The sequence below is a fragment of the Camellia sinensis genome, chromosome 13 (assembly GCF_055761805.1).
Source record: "Camellia sinensis isolate YWXY chromosome 13, ASM5576180v1, whole genome shotgun sequence".
NCBI classification, from domain to species: Eukaryota; Viridiplantae; Streptophyta; class Magnoliopsida; order Ericales; family Theaceae; genus Camellia; species Camellia sinensis.
The window spans coordinates 107,591,058-107,617,510 of NC_138973.1; the positions used below are offsets into that span (position 1 = coordinate 107,591,058).

Genomic DNA, 26,453 nt, shown 5'->3' on the forward strand with positions numbered 1-26,453 from the left:
ACAAACCATCAACTTTTATAAATTTTTATTACATGTCATATTATTTTAATGATTTCCATTTCAAATTCTAAAGTTTATTTGCGAGTAGGAAATTTTTTAAAATTTTATTAATTTGTACAGCATTTTCCAGCCTGAAATATGATTCAATCATTCAGCTCTACTTTTGAAAGTCTCGGCATACCAACATCATCAGCTGTTGACTGTTAAAGGTTGGCACACCTACTGTTTGACGGAGAGAATATGAGAATATGATTTGTCTAAGCAAAGTATGCGAACGTGTTGTGGTTTTTGAGCTATAAAGCAAAAGGAGATGTTCAGAAGGCCATTAACTTCTCAACCAAGTCTATATGCTTATACTTTCTTTGGCCATGAACTTCCTAGCGAGTGAAAACCAGCCGTTGCATTCCTCATCTTCTCCAGATGAAGATTTAATAAGGCAGATACTGCTCACCCACGACCCTGATGGCCGTCACCTTGATTCTGAGCTTTTGCTTCGTGCAATGGAGAACATCATGTCTTATGCTAAATCTGAAGTATTAAATCAACCCTCTTCCTCTGCCATGGCCTTGTAATTTTTTTAAATTCATCTATATATATATTGTCTTTAATGATTTATATGTCAACGATCTTGATAAATCATTTTGTGGTGCTTAATTAGGAACAAGAAAATTTAATTTTTCAGTAGGCTTAGTTGATGATGTGAAAGACTAAAGTAAACTGGGCTACTCAATGCATGAGGCTCCGCTGAAATAGGATCTGGAGAGGGCAATATGTATACAGCCTTACCGATGTGTATGGTATTTGATGATTTATATGTCAATGGTCTTGCACACTAACATAAATCATATAGTAGTGGTTAATTAGACATTATAAAATTTAGTTTTTAGTAACCTCTGTTGATGATTTGGAAAACTAAAAAGGGTCCAGGTGACTCAGTGCACGAGGGTCTCGCTAACATGGGTTTTGGAGTGGGCATACATTGCCTTTCCTCCATTTCTAGTGAGGTTGTTTCAGTGTATTGAATTGCATCACCAGAAATGCCAACGGCAAGACATATGTGAGGGTCCAAGAGTTACTGTTCCATTCAAGGGTTTAGTGCCTTAATAAAGTATATTGCACCGTGATATGGATCATGAACTTCAGAGACACGAGAGTAGATTGAAAAACTACTGACGTTAACAAAGATAACGAGAATAAGTCTATGGTTTTTCATTTGATTTAAAGAAAGGAGGATTGACAGTTTCTGAATTTGTAATGGTTTGCCTGTTTAATCAGTCTGAATTGGTAGGTCACAATTAATCAAAGTTGTTAACCATCAAGGCTTACATTGCAGGCCCACTATTACTAACTAACGTCACAAAACTCAGCATTCAAATATTCTACACACTACTAAGCACAATTGAATGGATAGCTTAAAGTCCACTTCAAATGTTTACTTAGCACCAAAGACCTTGCTTCAGGTTTCCGATGCACATGATGGTGCCATTGCAAAGAGTGGCATATGCAACGTTGAGGTGGTTGGATCAGAAGAAACACTGGGACACACCATCTATAAAGTCTCACACGGGGTAATTTCCTCCCTCTCCCTCTCTCTTATGTATATGTATTGGAATTCTATGTACCCAGAAAAAATATTTAGAAAAGTGCCCAAAATTTGAATCTATGGCTCACACACAATAAATCTGATACACATTTAAAATTCTGGACATATTTTTGGAGTATTTGCAGGGTACATAGTGTTGTTGGGATTTAGATCGTTCCATTACATGATTATAATGGAGATCTCCATTACAATGCATAAGGTTGCAACATGTCATTAAAAGTCAAATCAACAGTATGTAATTGTAATGTTATTTTGAATTTTTGATTCTCCTGAACTGTTTTTTGAATGAAATAAAGGTATCTTGATGTGACTCTTTCACAATCATTGATGATGTAATGGAGAGGATCAAGATTGGTATTTTTGTTGTATGCATATATAGAATTGGCTGAGGATTTTCTACCTCCAAATCTCTGTTTCCTTGTCTGAAAACACCCACAAATATTGTATCATATGAGAATCTCAAGATGCGGAAATCCTGAACACATGATCCAATAGTTATGAGTATTTTGGAATAGGAGAAAAGGAAAATTTGAAACAGAGGATTCTGTGTCATATAGAATCATGGATGCATAATACCAATTTTGACTGCAGATACTCTTCAACTACTCCATGGGTGGGAATCCACACGCAAAGACAATGGTCTTGTTTGACATGCTAGGGCATTACAAATGGGATGCAAAAGCAGTTTTAGTGCTATCAGCTTTTGCAACAAGCTATGGTGAATTTTGGCTCATAATGCAGCTCTACCCTTGCAATCCCTTGGCAACATCTATTGCATTGCTAAAGCAGTTGCCCAAGGACTTGTGCTTGTTGAAGCATCTTTTTAAGGTCTTGAATGTGTTGATGAAAACGATTGTAGATTTGACAAAGTGCATCATTGAGTTCGAAGAATTGCCAGTGAATCATGTGATCCTGGATTGTGAGGCAATTGGCACTACAAACTCTCAGATCTACATGGCTACTTACTGGATCATTAGAAGTGCCTTGATATGCTCTTCCCAAATCAAAGACTTGAGAGCCATGAAAAATGTGCAAGTGCATGTTCCTTCTCTTCAATCTGGTCACCACATGCTGAATTCTGTTGTCTACTTTTATCGTTTCTATTGAATATTCAAGGGATCACAAGATAATTATGAATGTGATGAATTCAATTTATTTCCAATGAAGAATATTAATTTTTGTGACTGGTATTTTGTATGCTATAATGAAGTAATATGTTTTTTTTTTTTTTTTTTTTTACAGGCATTCAAATTCAGTAACCATTGCTTCATGGGAGCTCTCAAGCTTGGTGGGTAGGTTGAGCACCATAAGCAGTCACCTCAGGCGGCAGGTGGATGCTTGTTATAAGCTGATAGGTAAATGTTCTTCAAAACCTTTGGAAGCCTTTCAATGTTGAAATGAACTACTTGTTGGAAAATCTGGATCATGATAAGTATTGGACACTAACCCCGAATTTGAAATAAGGGTATTTACTCACTTGTGATCTTTAGCCTAATTTTGGGGTGAACCACAAAAATCTTGTGTGTGCATGTGATTTACAATCCTTGTTTATTTGTTCTTCTTTGTTTTTGTATCTCACCGATCTTGATTAGGTGTTCTTCGATTCCTAACACTATCAACTTTGAATTTCATATTTTCACCCTTATGTGTCTTATAGAGACAAAGATGCATAACAAGCTCTTGGATATCTCTAAGGAGAGCCACATTGATAACCAAGAGGTGCTTGAGATGTTGTTTGCTTTGAAGGATAGCTTGCCTCTGAAGGATTCTTCCTCCCAAGCAAAGGTAGGTTCTCTGTAGAAATTTCTAGTATCGTTCACAGTTGATTGTCCTGCTTTAGCTAAAACCATTTTTGCTTTAATGCACTGTCACTCCTGGAACGTCAAGTCGCACTTTTTCCTACATGACCAATCGTGAGTGGTCGGGATGAAAGTTGACATGGTGGTTGTGGTCCCAGAGGCTCATTTGCAATTTTTGTTGTATACAATAGAACTATATATTTGGGATGTCTAAAACAGAAACATTCTAATCCTTCATTAGACATTTACTTCACTAAATAACAATGAGCTTTGGATTTCTTTGACAGCTTGCGTTGTCTGAACTGAAAAGCAAGGTAGTGATACTCTTGGTCTCAAGGCCAGAGCTCCTCCCTATAGAAGTGTTACTCTTGCTGGTGCAACAGATGTTTGATCATCCTCACCGGGTGAATTTACAAGGAAGCTATGAAATTGTATGGGTTCCCATTCCATCATCGGATACGTGGACTGATGTAGAAGAACAAAATTTTGATTTTTTATCAAACTCACTACCATGGTTTTCAATTCGGCGACCATGGTTACTCAGCTCAATAGTGGTGAAATCCATTAAACAAGCATGGGATTTCAAAGAGAAGCCCTTAATGGTAGTATTGGATACACAAGGTATGGTTACAAACTTAAATGCAATTGACATGGCCTTGATCTGGGGTGCCATGGCCTTTCCCTTTTCTACTTCAAGAGAAAATGAGCTATGGGAAGAAGAAACTTGGAATCTCCAACTATTACTTGACGGAATTGATCCTCTGGTAGCAAAGTGGGTATGCTTTCGATTCAACTTTTATATTGAGGCATCCTTAATTCAAACAAGGGTTAATTTCACTTTTTTCTACTATACTATGGCTTTCTTTTCTATTTCATCCTTAAACTATCAATTTAATCTATTTATTCCCTAGAGTTTCTAATATTAGGTGATGTGGTCCAATTGGTGACAGTTGTCTAAATCAGTAACCGTTAAAGCCTAATTTGATAGGCAAAAAGTCATTTCGAAATTTGACTAACTCAAACCATTTAACCATATACTCATTTTTCTTACTCACTATTTTGAAATGAGAGGTGGAAAAGAAGGTGAGTGTTTGGTTGTAGGATGTAAGTAGTCAAATAAAATGTGAGTAAGAAGATGTGCGTTTGGTTGTCTAATTTAAGTTATCCAAATTGTAAAATTACATTTTTGCTCATTAAGTTAGGTTTCTTTCCATTATTAATTTAGACGGACCGTCTCCAATTGGATTCTATGAATTGATGTAAGAAATTATAATAGACGAAATCTATAGTTTAGTAATGAAATAGAAAAAATAGCAGCAGATTATGAAATAAAAGTAAAATCAACACTTCGAACAAAGATTTGATTTATTCAAGATTTTTTTTGTAATTTTGTACCAATCACACATTAATTTCAGGTAGAAGAGGGCCAAAACATTTGCATTTATGGAAGCAACAACATAGATTGGATTAGAGAATTCAATGCTAAGATGAGGAACATGACAAGTGCAGGACTGCAGCTTAAGATGATCTATGTTGGCAAGAAAAATTCAAGTGATGATCACATGAAAAACATTTTAGCCACCATGTATGAGGAAAAGCTGACAAGTTCTTTAACTTGCACGAAGATTTATTTCTTTTGGCTTCGGTTGGAAAGCATGAGAAGATCAAAACTCCGATTAGGACATACAGATGATCATAAAGATGAGATTCTAAAACAGTTGTCGGAGTTACTAGACACCAATGATGAGAGTGAAAAAGGTTGGGTACTACTGGGAAAAGGGTCTTCGACAGAGACTTTGAAGCTTCAAGGGAGAAAAATTATGGAATGCTTGGATCTTTTTCCAGTGTGGGGAGAAAACGTGGCCATGTTAGGGTTAGTGGGTGCGATTACAACTGCAATCGAACCACCTCTTCTTGTTGAGCCTTGCAGTCACTCTAATATTATACAATTTGTTGAAGGATTGAAAGACACAACAATTTGTGATAAATGTAAGCGCCTCTTGGAGAAATTTGTGGTCTACAAATGTGATGGAACTGAGTAGGGTGCCCTATCCGCCGTGTGTACCTAAGGGTACGTGTCTTGAGCTGCATTGTAATAATTTCTCCTGTTTTTTTTTTGGATAATAGAACCTTTGCTTATAAAAAAAGAAAAAAGAAAAAAGAAAAATTGTTGTGCATCCTTATACTATGCACTGAAACATTTATAAAATAATAATAAGTTTACAATTTTTTGCTAGCAAAATGATTGTCCTTTTTGGTCTTCATGATGCTTTCTAGCGATTAACTTGTTTCATAAACTATTTTGTTGTTTGTTGTTAATGTTTATAATCAAAAGCTACAAAATACCTATATAAAACACTTTATCACCATAAACATTGAACTGAGGTGTAAAGCTATTTTTAGTGTTTCTGCTCGTGACATGTTTCTATATATATGTATATATAGTTTGAGGAGAGTAAGAGTTATCTCTGTATCTCTTTTGTAACTGTTTTGATCATAATAAAATTGTAATAATATAATGAGCCAAATTGAGCCCCCAACAAGGAGCACAACCCAAGCTGCTGCCCAAATCAAATTCCCTTCCTTTTCCCTATAAATCACTGCAAGAATAAAAGATTCCAACACAACCATCCCCCCTCCTCCCCCCAAAAAAAAATGTACAATACATTTCTACTCTTTCTCAACACAAAATTTAGGCATTGAAAAAAAAAAGGACCGACCCCCCCCCCCCCCCCCCCAAAAAAAATGTACAATATATTTCTACTCTCTCTCAACACCCCCCCCCCCCCCCCAAAAAAAAACGTACAATACATTTCTACTCTCTCTCAACACAAAATTTAGGCATTGAAAAAAAAAGGACCGACCCCCCCAAAAAAAAATGTACAATACATTTCTACTCTCTCTCAACACAAAATTTAAGCATTGAAAAAAAAAAGGACCGACCTCCCTCCAGTCTCAGATCAGATTGTTGGGTATTGTTTGGTTAATGAAGATTCATCACCGATTTTGTTTTGGTAATTTGAACCGTTCAATGTGTAGAACTTGTCGAGTACTATATGCTTGTAAAAAATTACGTTGATCGGATATCGATAGCTATTTCATCGGATCAAATTTCTGTCAACTATTTATTTTTTCATCGTCTATTTTTTTATTGGGCAAATTACACAAATAGTCTCTATAATTTGGGACTTGTGTCACTTTGGTCCCTGACTTTTCAATTGTGACACATTTGATCCTGAATTTTGAATCTTGTTCCAAATAAGGACAATTGAAGATACTATTGTTTAATTTCAAGGACAAAATCATCAATTTAATAAAATATAAACTAATTTGATAAAAATAAATGTCAAAAAAATATTTTTAATTTTTTTAAAATTATTTTTATCCACCAATGATAAAATTATGTAAAATTGATAAAAATTAATAAAAATTGCATGATTAATTTTTTAAAATTAATTTTATATGATCATCATCCAAACACATAATAAAAATTAATTTGGTAAAAAAAATAAATAAATGTCTAAAAGATTTATTAATTTTACATAATTTTATTTTTAGTTGGTAGAAATAATTTTTAAAAATTCAAAAATATTTGTTTGACATTTATTTTTTTCAAATTAGTTTATATTTTATCAAATTGACGATTTTACTCTTGAAAAATCTAATGATATCTTCAATTGTCCTTATTTGGAACAAGATTCAAAATTCATAGTCAAATGTGTCACAATTGAAAAGTCAAGGACCAAAGTGACACAAGCCCCAAATTGTAGGAACTATTAGTGTAATTCACCATTTTTTATTTTTATTTTTATATACAAAACTAATTTAACCACGTAGTTATCGATATCCGATCAATATGATTTTTTACATGCATGTAGTATTCAACAGGTTTTATACATTGAACTATTCGGATTATCGAAACGGGACCCGTGGTGAGCTCCACGGGCTCAATAGTACTCTCCAGTTCAATCTGGGACTGGAGAGAAATCAGACCCAAAAGAAAAATATCGAATTAGTTTAGTTATTATGATTGCGTTCGGTAGAGTTTTCTAAATATGATTTGAGAATAGAGTTATATTTTGAATTTGTGAGTTTTGGAATTATGATTTGAATGTGAAAAATTTGTTTGGTTAATGAGTTTTGAATTGAGTGAAAATTTTTGATGTGACATATGATATTTGATACAAAATTTATAACTCATAACTAAACACACAACTCAAAATTCTATTAAAACTCATAAATTTTTTTGAAAAATTCGAAAAAAAATTTTTGTTGAATATATAAAAAATAACATGTGTCAATTGCAAAAAAAAAAAAAAAATATTGCACTGTTCTGGTCAACTGGCCGGACGACTGGATGGCCAAAATTTTCCGCTTTCGACCGAATTTTCAAAAGTGAGCGTGAAATTAATATTTAAAAGCCACAACCAAATACCATATACAAATTAAGGGCTGGAATAACAATTCCAAAACTCTTCCAAACATAGCCCAGACCAAATTAATATTTTAGTATTTTTTTTGTGAATAGTGACAACTTTTTAACTTTTTGAGTAATTTTTTGAGTAACTTTTTGACTCTGTCTTTTTGTGACATGCCAAACTTGTCCTTAATTCCATTAATTAATCTTGAGTAAATTATACTTTTAATCCTAATAATTTGAATCAAATTTCAATTTGATTCTTAGAATTTCAATTTAATAATTTAGTCTCCACACTTTTAGTTTAATTTGAATTGGACTCTTTCGTTCAAATTAAAAGTCAAAATTAATAATTTTATTACATGTGTTAGTCTTTTAAGATGTGCACATAAAAGAAATTAATAACCAAATTAAAATTAAATTTAAAGTAAAAAAATTAAATTATTCAAATTAAAATAATAAAAATTAAAGTACAAACTTGAGTCAAACGGTAAGATTGAACAGTGTAATTTAACATTAATTTTCATGTAAGAATAATTATTTATTGCAACCCGCATTCAATGCTGAAAGTGCTCATATTTCACCATGCATGTGTGTGGAATCCAGATGATATCTGATTAACTTGATTTTTTACAAGTATATTCTACTTAAGATATTTTAAAATATGAACAGTTTAAATTATCAAAATAAACCCTGAAAAAGGCCCAATTAACTACACAGCAGTGACTGCTATGCACCCCGCACAGCAGCCACCTCAATTCCGTGGGGCTACACCAATGTGCGGTAAGGTGAGCCTTTTGTGGCATTGCCGTGTACAACAATAAACAGTTTTAGGTTACATCTGTTTAGTGGATTAAGATGAATTAAATTATGAGTATAAAAAATTTAAATGTGAAAATTAGTAATGTGATAGAGTTAAGTTGAAAATATCAGATACAAGCATTGTTTGATTGGTATCTAGAGATAATTTTTGAGAAAAAATCTCAAAAAATTTGTTTGGTTAAAAATCTTTGAAAAAAAAATTCAAAATTATTTTTCTCTTTATTACACACCAATCAATAACTTTTTCTCTCACACTTATCTATTTAACTACAAAAAAAAAATAAAAAATAAAAAATAAACTCCAAACTCCAAAACTATTCCCAAAATATACAACCAAACAAATTTTTAATTTTGTAAACTCTTTAGAAAATTATTTTTCAAAATTATTTCACAAATACAAACTGAACGAGGCCAAAATATTTTTTGTGTAGTAGTGTCTTGATATTAATTGATTGGGATTAAACTTATAAAATTTCATAATTATCCTTCTTCTATTAGTGTAGTCATATAGGCTAAGGAGTAAAATATAGTCTTTCATCTATTAATCTCGTAGGATTGAATCTCAATCCCATGTCTTTTAACATTGTGAGTTCTGGCTTTGTTTGATTAAAAATAAATAAATGGTGGCAGGTGAAAATGATAGAAAGTAAAGAAAAGAAAAAGAAAATATACTTTCTCACATAAATTTGATTAGAATAAAAATTTTGTAAGAAAATAAAAATTCTAATTATAAGTAACTACTTTTATAATAAACTTAAACATTTTGTATTTTTATTTATTTATTTATTTTTTGGTGTATATACTTTTTGCAAAAATTTGAAATCTTAATTACTATATTATTATAACTGTACAATAATTTTTTTTTTTTTTTTTTTTTTAACTTTCACCACTTTCATACTAAACAAATTTTTTTATTTCATTCATTTTTTATCATTTTCATCCTAATCAAACTGACCTATAGTGTAGAACTACTACTCCAATAGGAATACTGATCCCCCCACACATTTTCTAACCAAACATGGCATGAGTGGGCCCAGAGTGGGCCCAGCTCACTCATACTCCAATACCTAACTCATGCCTGCAAACAAACAGACCCTTTTCTTTCTCTTAATTTTTCTTACCATTCCTCAATTATTTAAGGACAAGCTTCTCTCCGGTTTAAGATTGAATTGATGAGTACTGTTGGGTGTATGGAAGCTCATCATAGATTTTGTTTTGATAATATAAACCGTTAATATGTAGAACTCATCAAATACTTTATCCTTGTAAAAAATTGTTGGACAATCTTCACTGTATTTAAAAGATTTAATTCTATTGTGTACACAACAACAATTAGAATTTAAAGAAATAAAGAAAAGGAGAGAATTTGTTTGATTACAAAAATCAAACTCGAAATAAAAATAAATAAATAAAATCACAGATTTTATTTTGTTACAAAAACAAAAATAAAATCTGATTAAATAAACAAATAAAAACAGAATAAAATTAAACAACTTACTTGGTTAATTTATTTGAATAACTTATTTGATCAAGTCCAGTGTTTAACACTGTGTCCTTAAGACAGATTCGTCCTCTCCACGGTGCTTTCAGAATTTGGACGTCTATCTCCCAGGATGAAATGATCTTACCACAAACAATAGCAGCACTACAAATTGTTTGCCTTACGAACACACTAAGTGTTTACACTCTTTCTTTCGAAAATAAAATGCAGCAAGATGAAGAATATAATTTGCAGAGGATGGAGTACGAAAATTGGAATGAAATCCAAATGGGAGGCTAGTCTATTTATAGATGTAAAGGTGACTCTTGGTTTTGAATTGAACAGGTATGAAACCTGTTAGTTTCAAATTTAAACAGATTTGAATCTGTTTATTCAAACAGATAGAAACGGGAAGGGTTCTGTTTGGATGAGCAATAAATCCAAAACAGTTGGATGAACAATAAATCCAAACCAGTTTAATTTGGATTCTGGATTTTATTTTAATAAAAAATAAAATTAAATTCAAATGTTTTTGGCCCAAAAAGATTAGAAGCCCAACCCAACCACGCACCCGCGCCCAAGCCCAGCCCGCCCGACCGGACGGACGGCGGCGGCGCGCGTGGTGATTTTTGGGTCCAATGGGTCTAGTCCATTTTGCCCATAACCTCTCCCTCTAAAACACTTGGGTATCCCTTGGGGCACACCCCAAGTATCTCACCCTAAGCCTTATAAACCCTTTCAAAACTTCCCACCAAATCAATGTGGGACAAGCCAATTTACCACCTTAAGTAATTTCCACCAAAATTCCATTTCCATGGAGCACACTTTGGCTTCAATTTCCCATTCACTCGGTAATGGTTTTAAGCAACCAAATATACCACGTGAATCACAACGCGGCATAGAACGCGTTACTACTTTGACCCGAGTAAATCGACACTTGGGGCCCACCTAAAAAATAGACCGAACTTAGGAAAAAATTCTGGTTTTATCCAGAATTTTATAACCATTTCCAACAATCCCCCACATGAATAGAATTTGATGACAACGGAAATGCAACAATATGCAGACTTTAACGAAAGAGTATAAGTCCAAAATATGTTGCATCAGGATAGGTAGTTTTTGGCCTTGAACCTTCCCTAGTGATAACCTATCGGACTTACTGGCTAACCAATGGACGCTATGCCTTGAATTGTTCAGCCGTTTGTGTAAGCCAAGACAATAGATTTCACACAAAATATCTTCTAACACATCGTGGTTCTCACTGTTGTGTTCATTTTGGCCTTGAATGCGCCTGGTTTTCATAAGTGTTTCTAGAGAATTTAGCCTTTTCATTCTCATAGAACCGGCCCCAGTTCAACACTCATATAGGTGATTCTTATTGTGAGTATCTCCTTATACTCGTCTTGATTTTATACCTTAATCAAGATATAAGTAATCATTAAAAGCAAAGCTTATTCTTATACCCCTGCATACAACATATGTTGCAGATATCACTCTCACCATAGGAATGGGTAGGGAATTTTTAATCCCTTGGTGATTTCTGGTGAGCCATACATAACTTAGTTGTCCCTTTGAACTTAGTTCTTGGGATCTCCAGTCATATAAGTAGGGTTACCATTATGACGACTCTTATGTAATAGGCTTTAATCTCATCCCCTTCGATGAACTATACACTAGCTCTTTTGTCAAACCTTTTGTTAACGGATCCGCAATATTCTCTTTAGATTTTATATAATCTATTGAGATTATTCCGTTTGACAATAATTGCCTTACGGTATTATGTCGACAACGAATATGTCGTGACTTACCGTTATACATGTGATTCTGTGCCCTGCCTATTGCAGATTGACTATCACAATGAATGCAAATAGCTGGCACAGGTTTTGGCCACATTGGAATGTCTTCTAAGAAGTGACGAAGCCATTCTGCTTCTTCACCTGCTTTGTCCAAAGCAATGAACTCGGATTCCATTGTGGATCGTGCGATGCATGTTTGTTTGGTGGATTTCCAAGAAACGGCAGCGCCTCCTAGAGTAAAGACATATCCACTAGTGGATTTTGAATCTTTAGTATCCGATATCCAATTTGCATCACAATAACCTTCAAGTACTGCTGGATATCGAGTAAAGTTCAAACCATAATCACGGGTGAATCTTAGATATCTAAGAAGCCGAATGATTGCTTTCCAATAGTCTTCTCCGGGGTTACTAGTGTACCTACTCAATTTACTGATAACATAAGCTATATCAGGACGAGTACAATTCATTAGGTACATTAGGCTTCCAATGATTTGGGAGTATTTTAACTGAGACACTGCATCACCTTTATTTTTTGATAAATAAAGACTGATGTCTACAGGTGTCCTAGCTAAATTTAAATCATCCTTGATAAATTTATCAAGAATTTTCTCAATATAATGAGATTGTGATAATGCATATCCGTCAGATGTTTTAGTAATTTTCATTCCTAATATAACATCTGCGACCCCCATATCTTTCATATCAAATCTTTTGTTAAGCATCTGCTTAGTTGATTTGATCATGTTTTGACTGCTTCCAATGATAAGCATGTCATCCACATAAAGACAAACTAGGACATATCCTTGGTCAGTGTTTTTAACATAGACGCATTTGTCACATTCGTTTATCTTAAACTCATTAGTAAGCATTGCATGATCAAATTTTTCATGCCATTGCTTAGGTGCTTGTTTTAATCCATAAAGGGATTTTATAAGTCGACAAACTTTCTTTTCTTGCCCTGATACTACAAACCCTTCGGGTTGTTCCATATAGATCTCTTCATTTAGATCACCGTTTAAGAAAGCTGTCTTAACATCCATTTGATGTATTTCTAAATTAAACAACGCTGTTATAGAAATAAGCATGCGAATGGATGTTATTCTTGTCACAAGGGAATATGTGTCAAAATAGTCCAGACCTTCCTTTTGTCTGTAACCTTTAACAACAAGTCTTGCTTTATACTTGTCAATTGAACCATCTGCTTTCATTTTTCTCTTGAATATCCATTTATATCCAAGAGGTTTAGAACCTGGTGGAAGATCCACCAATTCCCAAGTATGATTCTGCATAATGGATTCAATTTCATTATTAACAGCCTCTTTCCACAAAGGTGCTTCAGGACCTGTCATAGCTGCCTTAAAGCTTTGAGGTTCATTTTCTAACAAGTATGTCAGAAAATCTGGACCAAAGGATTTTGATGTTCTTGCTCTCTTACTTCGCCTAGGTTCATCATTAGTTAAATCCTGTTGGTCGAGACTATTACTAGTCTCTTGTGTTTGATTGTCATTAGTCTCTTGACTTTGTGTACAATCATAAGTTCTTTTCTGTGAACTTAATTCCTGTCCTTTCTTGTAAGGAAAGACATGTTCAAAAAACACAGCATTTCTTGACTCTATAATAGTGTTCACATTTATATCAGGTATTTCTGATTTATAAGTCAGAAACCGATATGCACTACTATTCTGAGCATAACCAATAAACACACAGTCTACTGTTTTTGGTCCAAACTTAGTCTTTTTAGGAACAGGAACTTCAACTTTTGCCAAACACCCCCACACTTTTAAGTATTTGTAAGAAGGTGGTCGACCTTTCCACAATTCATAAGGAGTGCTGTTGGTTTTCTTGTGGGGTATTCTATTAAGAACATAATTAGCAGACAATATTGCTTCCCCCCACAAGTTCTGTGGTAAGCCTGAACTTAGTAACATGGCATTCATCATTTCTTTGAGGGTTCTATTCTTCCTTTCAACAATTCCATTTTGCTATGGAGAATAAGGGGCTGCAGTTTGGTGAATAATGCCATGTTGTGCACAAAATTCATTTAATGGTGCATCATATTCACCACCCCTATCACTTCTAATATAAATCAATGAATTTTTTTAAAACAAATTCAAGAAAAAACCAAAATAATTATGACTACTCAAGTCAGAATTAATGTTTTGACAAAATCATATCCTCATAAAAATTTTTGCCTAAGAATCAAACAATTCAAAAACCCATTTCATTGTATACATTCTTGCAACTCAATAACAAATAAATGTCACTGTCATAAAAATATTTGTGACAGAAGAAAATTAAATTATCTCAACTAATGCAAGAGATACACCCCCATATTAATAAAATGGTTCATGGTTTAACAAATTCTACTATGCAAGTAAAATAATTATTAATGACATCTCATGTCACATAATTCAAAATAAACTAAAAATCAACATAAAAGATTTCTTAAATTTACTTTCCAATTAAATGGAACGATATAACTACATACATCTTCATGTTTAAATTTCTCTGGTGTTTAAACACCCATTCAAAATTGATTAGAAATATTCAAATTAACCTGCTTATGTCCAAAGTTGACATAACAATTTATCATTCCAAATCACTTGAAATTATTGTTAAGAAATAACTTGAGTTGATATCATACATGCATATCAAACGCATCAACTAAAAATAATGAATTAACAAAATAAATTAATCATGCACGATCCCATCACTTGCATCATGAAATAAAAGGATTCTCAACTCATAAATAAAATCCAACGCATATAAACTTTAAACTTCAAAATGACAAAATATACCTTCATTTAATAAGTTTGATTTGTACATAAATAAACAAATTAAATATGCATTAAAATGTTCTTGTGAATATATATATATATATATATTTTCCGACTCATGTGCAGAAACTATTCACGACTACGGATCCACACACAGAAAATAAAGAATGATTCAGAAAACCAATAAAGAAAATAATCTTGCCATACAGGTTTCTTCGTAAAAAATGAAATTAGTTTGTAAAACTAATATTTTATTCTAGAAACAAATTGTACCATGTATACTCATAATGAACTATGATAAAGTCAAAAGAATTAACAGATTGTGACCGAGTCACAAAGTTACATGATTGATTAACAAAATTAATTTTCTAGTTACTAAAACCAGAAAATAAATTACAATACAAAATAATTTTATTTTCCTTGTTACTAAAACTAGTAAAATAAAATACCGAAATAATATCTGATTACAAAAATCAGAAAACCAAACCACAAATTAATTTTCTAGTTGCTTAAACCAGAAAATAAATTATAACACAAAATCATTTTATTTTTCTTGTTACTAAAACTAGAAAATAAAATACCACAAAATTATCTGATTACAAAAATCAGAACAAACACAAAATAATTTTATTTTCTTTGTTACTAAAACTAGAAAATAATATAATTTTATTTTCCTTGTTAGTAAAACTAGAAAAATAAAATACCAAAATAATTTTCTGTAACACCAAATAATATTCTGCAATTGTTAATGACACCAGTATATTACTACTAGTTGTCAAAGAAAAGAGACAGTATATTACTACTATCTGTCAAATAGCATAAATCACTATTTGTTTTTCCAACTAGAATATTAGTTTGAAAACACAGAAAATTAAATACAATGAAGATATCAAAAAGGAATTTGTCTTAAGATTGTTGGACAATCTTCACTGTATTTAAAAGATTTAATTCTATTGTGTACACAACAACAATTAGAATTTAAAGAAATAAAGAAAATGAGAGAATTTGTTTGATTACAAAAATCAAACTCGAAATAAAAATAAATAAATAAAACCACAGATTTTATTTTGTTACAAAAACAAAAATAAAATCTGATTAAATAAACAAATAAAAACAGAATAAAATTAAACAACTTACTTGGTTAATTTATTTGAATAACTTATCTGATCAAGTCCAGTGTTTAACACTGTGTCCTTAAGACAGATTCGTCCTCTCCACGGTGCTTTCAGAATTTGGACGTTTATCTCCCAGGATAAAATGATCTTACCACAAACAATAGCAACACTACAAATTGTTTGCCTTACGAACACACTAAGTGTTTACACTATTTCTTTCGGAAATAAAATGTAGCAAGATGAAGAATATAATTTGCAGAAGATGGAGTACGAAAATTGGAATGAAATCCAAATGGGAGGCTAGTCTATTTATAGATGTAAAGGTAACTCTTGGTTTTGAATTGAACAGGTATGAAACCTGTTAGTTTCAAATTTAAACAGATTTGAATCTGTTTATTCAAACAGATAGAAACGGGAAGGGCTCTGTTTGGATGAGCAATAAATCCAAAACAGTTGGATGAACAATAAATCCAAACCAGTTTAATTTGGATTCTGGATTTTATTTTAATAAAAAATAAAATTAAATTCAAATGTTTTTGGCCCAAAAAGATTAGAAGCCCAACCCAACCACGTACCTGCGCCTAGCCCGCCCGACCGGATGGCGGCGCGTGTGGTGATTTTTGGGTCCAATGGGTTTAGCCCATTTTGCCCATAACCTCTCCCTCTAAAACACTTGGGTACCCCTTGGGGCACACCCCAAGTATCTCACCCTAAGCCTTATAAACCCTTTCAAAACTTCCCACCAAATCAATGTGGGACAAGCCAATTTACCACCTTAAGTAATTTCCACCAAAACTCCATTTCCATGGAGCACACTTTGGCTTCAATTTCCCATTCACTCGGTAATGGTTTTAAGCAACCAAATATACCACGTGAATCACAACGCGGCATAGAACGCGTTACCACTTTGACCCGAGTAAATCGACACTCGGGGCCCACCTAAAAAATAGACCGAACTTAGGAAAAAATTCTGATTTTATCCAGAATTTTATAACCATTTCCAACAAGAATCACATTAATCGAATATCGATAGCTACTTGATCGAATCAGATTTCTATCAACGGTAAATATAATTTTCAAAATAAATTGTTGACAAAAATTTGATCTAATTAAATAGCTATCGATATCCGATTAATGTGATTTTTTATAGAGATAAAGTACTCGACGAGTTTTATACATTGGACGGTTCGAATTATCAAAACAGAATCCGTGATAAGAACAACACCATTCAGTCTACAAAATAAACTAGACACAAGCCTGACCCATTATTTAAACAAATGATAAGAGTTCTATTCCCATTCATTCCTTTTATTCGTTTTCTCACCAAACCATTCAATCCTAACATGTTCCATGTGAAAACAAAAGTCGCAATAAAGAAGACATGGATGGTGTTTACCTTGCGCTTGGTGTAGAAAAGTTGAAGACATTTAGTTAGTGCAGCAGTATCAGTCAACTGCTTTTGTAGAGGCCTAAGAAGATCCCGAAGGAGAGTGATATCATGAAGAGCCACCATCATTCCAGATCCGGTTCCTGCATGGCGCATGTTCAATGCGTCACTGTAACAACCCTCACACTGTTTACTGACTTATGACTGATTGATTACCGATAACCATCGATTACCGTTAAACTGAATTGATTATGACTGATAATTGAACTGATTAAAGTACTGAACTGACTGACTGAAATTGGAAAACCGAATTGATTGAGTATATGTTAGTTAAATTGCATTCTATCTGTTTGACTGTATGATTATCCGTTCATGTTTATATGTTTAAACTGCTAATTGAAGGCCATATCGGCGGCCGAATTAGAAACCGATTGATGTTCCATGACCCTCGTAATTAATGTGATTTTATGGCGTATTTACCTGAAAACTGATTAGGTATGATTAAATTAGATTAAAATAAGCTAATTAAAGAGTTGGACTTAATTACCGAATTGCCACCCTTAGTGGCCCACTCAATATAACATGTTTGAGTCTCAATATACACTTAGGCAACATTTTGCTCAGCCATTTTCTTGCTCTAGCCGACCAAGAGAGGGAGAGAGTGAGAGAACTTGGAATTCATCTGGAAGAATTGCTTGGATTGAAGTGTAGATTTCACATTTGAGCCCCTAAACCTTGAATACAAGACTAAGGTAGGAAACTCACCTTCTTATTGTTGCCATTGAGCTAGTTCTTGCATGAGTCATGCTTCATTGTAGAACTAAGTCATGAATTGGTGAATTGTTGTTGAATTGAAGCTTAAGTGTTGCATGCATGTACATATATTGAAGTTTTGAGATGGTAGTTCATCATACCTCACATGCATGTCCATCTTTTGGTCATACTCCATGAGTTCATCTTGTTTTTGAAGGTTTGAGCTCTTTTGAAACAGCATTAAAGCTTTGAAAATGATTTAAGATCATGCATGTCATGTTTGAAGATTGTTCTTGAAAATGATTTGAAATTGGTTTGAAATTGGGTTTGAATTAAACACCCTTGGGCTTTGATTTCTCAAATTGAGCTTTGAACCACGTTATTCTATGTGTTTATAAATGTTTTCCAGAAAATGAGCCCAAGAGGATCGGTTTTGATGCATTTAAACTTGAGTTTGAGCTTGGAGGTGCAATCTGGGTTTTCCAGATTTCGCACTTTCCGCTCGAGCGGGGAAAGTTACGCTCGAGCGTGGAATCCGAGCAACCAGCATCTCTCTGCACTGTTTTGCAGTCCGCTCGAGTGGAGTATTGGGCGCTCGAGCGGAGTCATGTCTCAAGCTCGAGCGGGCGTCGAGCGGAGATTTCACCCATCCAGTACTTTTACAGTACGCTCGAGCGGGAAAGTTTACGCTCGAGCGTGTACCTTTGTTTGCCTGTACGCTCGAGCGGGGAAACCTGCGCTCGAGCGGAGCTCTGTTTTTCTGAAAATGCTTTTAAATGTACATCTTTGCATCCTCATCCCATTCTAGGCATTCTTAGGCCTAGTTTAAGGCATCTTGTTGAGGACATAGATGTAGAACACACCGGGGCATTAGGGATTAAGTTATTACCGTTCCCAATTGTGTAGCTTAGTGTGTGTTCAATCTGTTCACTGTGTAGGGTTGGCGACTGAGGAGACACGCTCTAGCATACTGTAGCCCAAACTCTGTGAGTAACAATTGTGTAAAGATATGTTCAACTGATATCTTTTGAATACTGAACTGAACTGTTTACTGAACTGGTATTACTGAATGAATGTATGTCCTTTATTTCTGAACTGTACTGTGGCATCCTTAGTACCTACTGTTTACACACTGTTACTGTTACAGAGATCTCTGTCGGTTCCCTCGTGGAGCCACTACTGTTTACTGACTGATGGCCATCATTACTGTTCGGTCTTCTAGACCTACTGTTTACTGTTATGCTAACGGATGTACCACATATGACTGTTGACTGTACTGAACAACTGAATGACTGATTGAAATGAACTGTTTTCATACTGTAAGGACATTCATTCTAAACCCCTTTACGCTTTATGTTATTCACTGGGCTTTAGCTCACTGCTCATATATATATGTAGGTGTACAGGCACCAGATCGGAGCTAGGAGCGTCAGGGTAACTCCGGTCTTGTCAAGCCAGCCTTTGTGCCTCACTGCGAGGTTCCGAGTTGCCATGCTATGGCTTGGGGGTGTTTTGTTTGTTTTCCCCCGCCTGTCTTCATACTGTCTAACTGTTCTGTATAGACTGAATGTTTACCGTACTGTTATCAAGGGATTAGGTCCCTGTACTGTGTGACTGTAAATTCTGTATAGACTGTACTGTTTGTGTATGTATGATTGCATGAAAAATCTTTTGGCATACAGACTGTCACAGCTCAATGGACACTATTTACTTACTGTATTGGCTTCCGCCAGGCCCTGTACTCTGTTTTACTGTATTACTGTTCTGCAGGCCTTCGGTAATCCCGGATTACTGGCCGGTTACGGTGCTAAACCCATAGGGCCGGGTTTGGGTCGTGACAGAGTGGTATCAGAGCGATACTTACCACGAGTTATACCGCACACACGTGTCCAAATGAGCTATAGGGTGTCCTAGAAAAGTTATTAGGGCATCTCATGAGCATGATAAGTGTGTGGTTATGTTATGACTGAATACATGCTAATGTGGTAAACTGTCAAACAAATGACTGCTTATGTTTAAAGCTGTTATAACTGCTTATAGTGAAATGGACAATGCAAATGAACCTGAGTCCTCATCTACTGAGGCAAGAATGGAAAGAATGGAAAGAATGATGGAACTGATAACTGCTAGACTTGAACAACAACAGAACCAACAGCCCCCACCTCCTCCTCCTCCGGTACAACCGGAACCTAATGTGAATGTGAATGATGGGGATATTATTGCTCTCACCCATAAATTCAGCAAGATGAAACCGCCATCCTTTCAGGGAGACCTCGAACCGTTAAAAGCTGAAGCTTGGGTTCTGGAAACAGAAAAATTATTTGAAGTGTTTCCGTGCTCGGAAGCAAATAAGGTATTGCTAGCTACCTTCACCCTACAAGAAGAAGCTAGAAGGTGGTGGATGTTGATCCGTGATACAAATACTGTTATGACTTGGGCTCAGTTCAAGGAGTCCTTCTTTGAAAAGTATTTCCCTCAGTGTGTCAGGGATAGAAAAGTGACTGAATTTGAACAGCTGAAGCAGGACACAATGTCCGTTGCAGAGTATGAAACCAAATTTACTGAACTTGCCCGTTATGCACCGCACATGGTGGATACTGAATATAAGAAGGCCAGAAAATTTGAAGGTGGCCTTAATGTGGCAATACTTGACCGGATAAATGTTTTGAAACTACCAACTTTTGTGGGTGTTCTCGACCGGGCATTGATGGCCGAGTCGAACATTGCAGCAGTGAAACAATCTGAAACACCAACAACTGAATGGCATGGAAAAAGGCAGGGTTTCAAATTCAAGAAAGGCAAGCACAACCCAGCCAATAAGAAACAGAACACGGGATCAATGACTAGCCCCAGCCAGGGGAGTGGGTTCATTCCACCCTGCTCTTTATGTGGTAACAAGCATAAAGGGATTTGTCACAAATTATCAGGAGCCTGTTACAGGTGTGGCAAGGTGGGCCACATGGTTAAAGATTGTCCTTCTGCTCCTCAGGGCAATAGCAAAGTTGCAGCCAGCGGCGCAGCATCAAACGCTCCACCAAAACCGTACCCTAAAGCTACCGGAAAAGAGCCTATGAGGCAAGGCCGAGTGTTCGCACTAGTACCGGGAGATGTGCAGAATACCGAGACCGTTGTGTCAGGTATTCTCTCTATCTGTACTCAAAATGCATATGTACTGATTGATTCGGGGTCTACACATTCTTATGTATCGCATGCTTTCTCACGGAAATTGAATAGACCCTTAGAACCCATGAACTATCTTCTAGCCGTATCATCACCCGTAGGGGGATCCATGACGTGTGCTTATATGTACCCCGCATGTGAAATTATTGTTGGGGATATGCATCTGTTTATTGATTTACTGCCATTGAACATTGATCATTTTGATGTAATATTGGGGATGGATTGGTTACAAAAATATCATGCCACTATTGACTGAGTGACCAAGCGAGTTGTTTTCCGTCCACCTGGTTTGCCTGAATTTGTGTTTAATGGGAGTGGAGTAGTACCTCCCCCGTATCTGATTTCATCTGTGAAGGCTGTTAAACTGATTAGAAAGGGCTGTAAGGGATATTTGTGTTCTGTACTGACTGTATCTACTGATGATAATGTTAATGTGAACTGTATTCCTATAGTCAGAGAATTCCCAGATGTTTTTCCAGATGATCTGCCAGGGGATTTGACTGACAAGGAGATTGAATTTACCGTTGATGTGATTCCCGGAACACAACCAGTTTCTAAAGCTCCTTACCGAATGGCTCCAACTGAACTGAAAGAACTGAAAGTGCAACTGCAAGAACTGTTAGACAAAAAGTTCATCAGACCCAGTACCTCACCATGGGGTGCCCCAGTTTTGTTTGTAAAGAAGAAAGATGGCTCGTTGAGGTTGTGTATAGACTACCGTGAACTGAACAAGGTAACTGTGAAAAATAAATACCCTTTGCCACATATTGATGACTTATTTGATCAGTTACAGGGTGCACAAGTGTTTTCCAAGATTGATCTCAGATCAGGATACCATCAACTGAAGGTTAAACCGGAAGACATTGATAAAACTGCTTTTAGAACAAGGTATGGACACTACGAATTTTTGGTTATGCCTTTTGGAGTCACGAATGCCCCTGCTGCTTTTATGGACCTCATGAACAGAATTTTTAAACCATACCTTGATGATTTTATTGTAGTGTTTATTGATGACATATTGATTTACTCTAAAAGTATAGAACAACATGAACATCATCTGAGACTTGCCCTACAGACCCTAAGAGAACAGAAACTGTATGCTAAACTGTCTAAGTGTGAATTTTGGCTTGACCATGTTATGTTTTTGGGGCATGTTGTTAGCAAAAATGGAATTTCTGTTGATCCGCAGAAAATTGAAGCTGTAGTGAACTGGCCTAGACCGACAAATGTGACTGAAGTCCGAAGCTTTTTGGGATTGGCTGGATATTACAGAAGATTTGTCAAAGATTTCTCCAAAATTGCCCTACCACTGACACAGTTAATACAAAAGGGGACATCATTTGACTGGACCGACCAAAGGGAATCAGCATTCCAAGAGTTGAAAACTCGACTTGTGACTGCACCGGTTTTAACTTTACCATCAGGTACGGATGGTTATACTGTATATAGTGATGCTTCTCATAAGGGTTTGGGATGTGTTTTAATGCAGAATGGGAAAGTAATTGCTTATGCTTCCCGACAACTGAGACCGCATGAAAAGAACTACCCGACCCATGATCTGGAACTTGCTGCAGTAGTATTTGCACTGAAAATCTGGCGTCACTATCTGTACGGGGTGACATGTGAAGTATACACCGACCACAAGAGTTTAAAGTATTTCTTCACACAGAAAGAACTAAACATGAGACAGCGGAGATGGCTGGAACTGATTAAAGACTATGACCTACAGATATTGTACCATCCGGGAAAAGCCAATACCGTTGCCGATGCATTGAGCCGAAAATCGATTGGAAACTTAGCCTGTTTGCTTACAGGACAGAAAGAGTTGCTTTGTGACCTTGAAAAATCTGAAATCGAAATTGTTTTACGAGAACAAGGTGGAATCTTAGCTGCTATTTCTGCTCAACCGGCGCTGATTGAAGAAATTAAAGAGAAACAGCAACTGGATGACTTCTTGAAAAAGATCATCGAAGAAAGAGAATCTAAACCGAGACCGGGATTCAAATTTGAGAATAATGTACTGAAATTTCAAGAAAGACTGTGTGTACCAAATGATACTGAACTGAAAAGAAGAGTTCTGCAAGAAGGCCACAATTCGAAATTGTCTATCCATCCGGGGAATACGAAAATGTACCAAGATCTGAAACAGAATTTCTGGTGGCCGGGAATGAAGAAAGAAATTGCTGATTTTGTATCCAAATGTCTTCATTGCCAGCAGGTCAAAGCGGAACATCAACGACCTGCCGGATTATTGCAACCCCTACCCATACCAGAATGGAAATGGGAGCATATCACGATGGATTTTATCGTTGGGTTACCTCGCTCCAGAAAAGGTATGGATTCAATTTGGGTTATTGTTGATAGACTGACTAAATCTGCTCACTTCTTACCTGTCAAGACAATTTATAATGCGGATAAATTGGTCGTGATCTATATTGATGAGATTGTAAGACTGCATGGAGTGCCTGTGTCTATTGTTTCTGACAGGGATTCGAAGTTTACATCGAGGTTTTGGCAAAGCCTACAGACTGCATTGGGTACCGATTTGAGGCTGAGTAGTGCCTATCATCCTCAGACAGATGGCCAATCAGAAAGGACCATCCAAACTCTGGAGGATTTACTGAGAATGTGTGTCCTTGATTTTCAGGGAGACTGGGAAAATCATCTGCCATTAGTTGAATTCGCCTACAATAACAGCTACCATTCGAGTATTGGTATGGCGCCCTTCGAGGCATTGTATGGCAGAAAATGTAGATCACCGATTTGCTGGGCAGAAGTTGGAGATAGGCCTTTGCTTGGGCCCGAGATTGTGTATGAAACAACTGAAAAAGTGAAACTGATACAGCAGAGACTGAAAACTGCACAGAGTAGACAGAAAAGTTATGCAGATGTCAGAAGACGGGACAGAGAGTATGAAGTGGGTGATCACGTTTTTGTGAAAGTGACACCAATGAAAGGCCAGACTCGTTTTGGAGTCAAAGGCAAGTTAGCGCCGAGATATGTCGGACCGTATGAGATTATTGAGAAAATCAATCCGGTGGCGTATCAAGTTGCGCTTCCTCCTGAAATGGAACACATGCATAATGTTTTCCACATTTCTATGTTAAGAGACTACCTCCGGGATCCCTTCCATGTAATAGAGCCTACCCACGTAGTGTTGAGTGATGACTACACTTACGAGGAACGACCTATACAGATTGTAAACAGACGAATCAAGAAACTGAGGAACAAAGAGATCCCGTTAGTGAAGGTTGACTGGCAAAACCACGGTGGCGTGTATGCCACTTGGGAAAGGGAAGATGACATGGCCAAACGATATCCTGAACTGTTTCCACTGAATCCTGTTTTCTTCTAGAATGAAGGTAACTCGAGTTTAGAGGACTAAACTCTTTATAAGGAGGGGAGACTGTAACAACCCTCACACTGTTTACTGACTTATGACTGATTGATTACCGATAACCATCGATTACCGTTAAACTGAATTGATTATGACTGATAATTGAACTGATTAAAGTACTGAACTGACTGACTGAAATTGGAAAACCGAATTGATTGAGTATATGTTAGTTAAATTGCATTCTATCTGTTTGACTGTATGATTATCCGTTCATGTTTATATGTTTAAACTGCTAATTGAAGGCCATATCGGCGGCCGAATTAGAAATCGATTGATGTTCCATGACCCTCGTAATTAATGTGATTTTATGGCGTATTTACCTAAAAACTGATTAGGTATGATTAAATTAGATTAAAATAAGCTAATTAAAGAGTTGGACTTAATTACCGAATTGCCACCCTTAGTGGCCCACTCAATATAACATGTTTGAGTCTCAATATACACTTAGGCAACATTTTGCTCAGCCATTTTCTTGCTCTAGCCGACCAAGAGAGGGAGAGAGTGAGAGAACTTGGAATTCATCTGGAAGAATTGCTTGGATTGAAGTGTAGATTTCACATTTGAGCCCCTAAACCTTGAATACAAGACTAAGGTAGGAAACTCACCTTCTTATTGTTGCCATTGAGCTAGTTCTTGCATGAGTCATGCTTCATTGTAGAACTAAGTCATGAATTGGTGAATTGTTGTTGAATTGAAGCTTAAGTGTTGCATGCATGTACATATATTGAAGTTTTGAGATGGTAGTTCATCATACCTCACATGCATGTCCATCTTTTGGTCATACTCCATGAGTTCATCTTGTTTTTGAAGGTTTGAGCTCTTTTGAAACAGCATTAAAGCTTTGAAAATGATTTAAGATCATGCATGTCATGTTTGAAGATTGTTCTTGAAAATGATTTGAAATTGGTTTGAAATTGGGTTTGAATTAAACACCCTTGGGCTTTGATTTCTCAAATTGAGCTTTGAACCACGTTATTCTATGTGTTTATAAATGTTTTCCAGAAAATGAGCCCAAGAGGATCGGTTTTGATGCATTTAAACTTGAGTTTGAGCTTGGAGGTGCAATCTGGGTTTTCCAGATTTCGCACTTTCCGCTCGAGCGGGGAAAGTTACGCTCGAGCATGGAATCCGAGCAACCAGCATCTCTCTGCACTGTTTTGCAGTCCGCTCGAGCGGAGTATTGGGCGCTCGAGCGGAGTCATGTCTCAAGCTCGAGCGGGCGTCGAGCGGAGATTTCACCCATCCAGTACTTTTACAGTACGCTCGAGCGGGAAAGTTTACGCTTGAGCGTGTATCTTTGTTTGCCTGTACGCTCGAGCGGGGAAACCTGCGCTCGAGCGGAGCTCTGTTTTTCTGAAAATGCTTTTAAATGTACATCTTTGCATCCTCATCCCATTCTAGGCATTCTTAGGCCTAGTTTAAGGCATCTTGTTGAGGACATAGATGTAGAACACACCGGGGCATTAGGGATTAAGTTATTACCGTTCCCAATTGTGTAGCTTAGTGTGTGTTCAATCTGTTCACTGTGTAGGGTTGGCGACTGGGGAGACACGCTCTAGCATACTGTAGCCCAAACTCTGTGAGTAACAATTGTGTAAAGATATGTTCAACTGATATCTTTTGAATACTGAACTGAACTGTTTACTGAACTGGTATTACTGAATGAATGTATGTCCTTTATTTCTGAACTGTACTGTGGCATCCTTAGTACCTACTGTTTACACACTGTTACTGTTACAGAGATCTCTGTCGATTCCCTCGTGGAGCCACTACTGTTTACTGACTGATGGCCATCATTACTGTTCGGTCTTCTAGACCTACTGTTTACTGTTATGCTAACGGATGTACCACATATGACTGTTGACTGTACTGAACAACTGAATGACTGATTGAAATGAATTGTTTTCATACTGTAAGGACATTCA

General features: G+C 35.9%; 2 protein-coding genes across 7 annotated transcripts in view; one reads left to right on the forward strand and one right to left on the reverse strand.

Annotated features, from left to right (window-relative positions):
• Positions 1 to 26,453, reverse strand: part of LOC114259457 (squalene monooxygenase SE1) — a 284,070-nt gene that overhangs the window by 235,669 nt on the left and 21,948 nt on the right. The window contains exon 8 of the mRNA XM_082900778.1: positions 17,208 to 17,368. Coding sequence (XP_082756904.1) covers positions 17,208 to 17,368 — 161 coding nt within the window. The remainder of the gene's footprint in view (positions 1 to 17,207; positions 17,369 to 26,453) is intronic.
• Positions 171 to 5,644, forward strand: LOC114318294 (protein SIEVE ELEMENT OCCLUSION C). 6 transcript variants are annotated; one of them, XM_082903105.1, is made up of 7 exons: positions 171 to 533; positions 1,461 to 1,568; positions 2,195 to 2,640; positions 2,846 to 2,958; positions 3,261 to 3,388; positions 3,690 to 4,178; positions 4,818 to 5,644. In XM_082903105.1, exons 1-7 carry the CDS (start codon positions 348 to 350, stop codon positions 5,442 to 5,444), a joined length of 2,097 nt encoding a protein of 698 aa, XP_082759231.1. In that variant the 5' UTR covers positions 171 to 347; the 3' UTR covers positions 5,445 to 5,644. The 6 variants fall into 6 exon arrangements, with proteins under 6 accessions (XP_082759231.1, XP_082759230.1, XP_082759234.1 ...); XM_082903104.1 differs by having other exon boundaries at positions 175 to 533; positions 2,195 to 2,634; XM_082903108.1 differs by having other exon boundaries at positions 176 to 568; positions 1,334 to 1,568.

What these genes read in the sequence shown, in the direction of transcription:
- LOC114318294 (XM_082903105.1), top strand. Translation starts at nt 348, where the DNA reads ATGCTTATACTTTCTTTGGCCATGAACTTCCTAGCGAGTGAAAACCAG. An exon ending in TGTCTTATGCTAAATCTGAA is followed by an intron (nt 534 to 1,460) that starts GTATTAAATCAA and finishes ACCTTGCTTCAG; the next exon opens with GTTTCCGATGCACATGATGG. An exon ending in ATCCTCTGGTAGCAAAGTGG is followed by an intron (nt 4,179 to 4,817) that starts GTATGCTTTCGA and finishes CATTAATTTCAG; the next exon opens with GTAGAAGAGGGCCAAAACAT.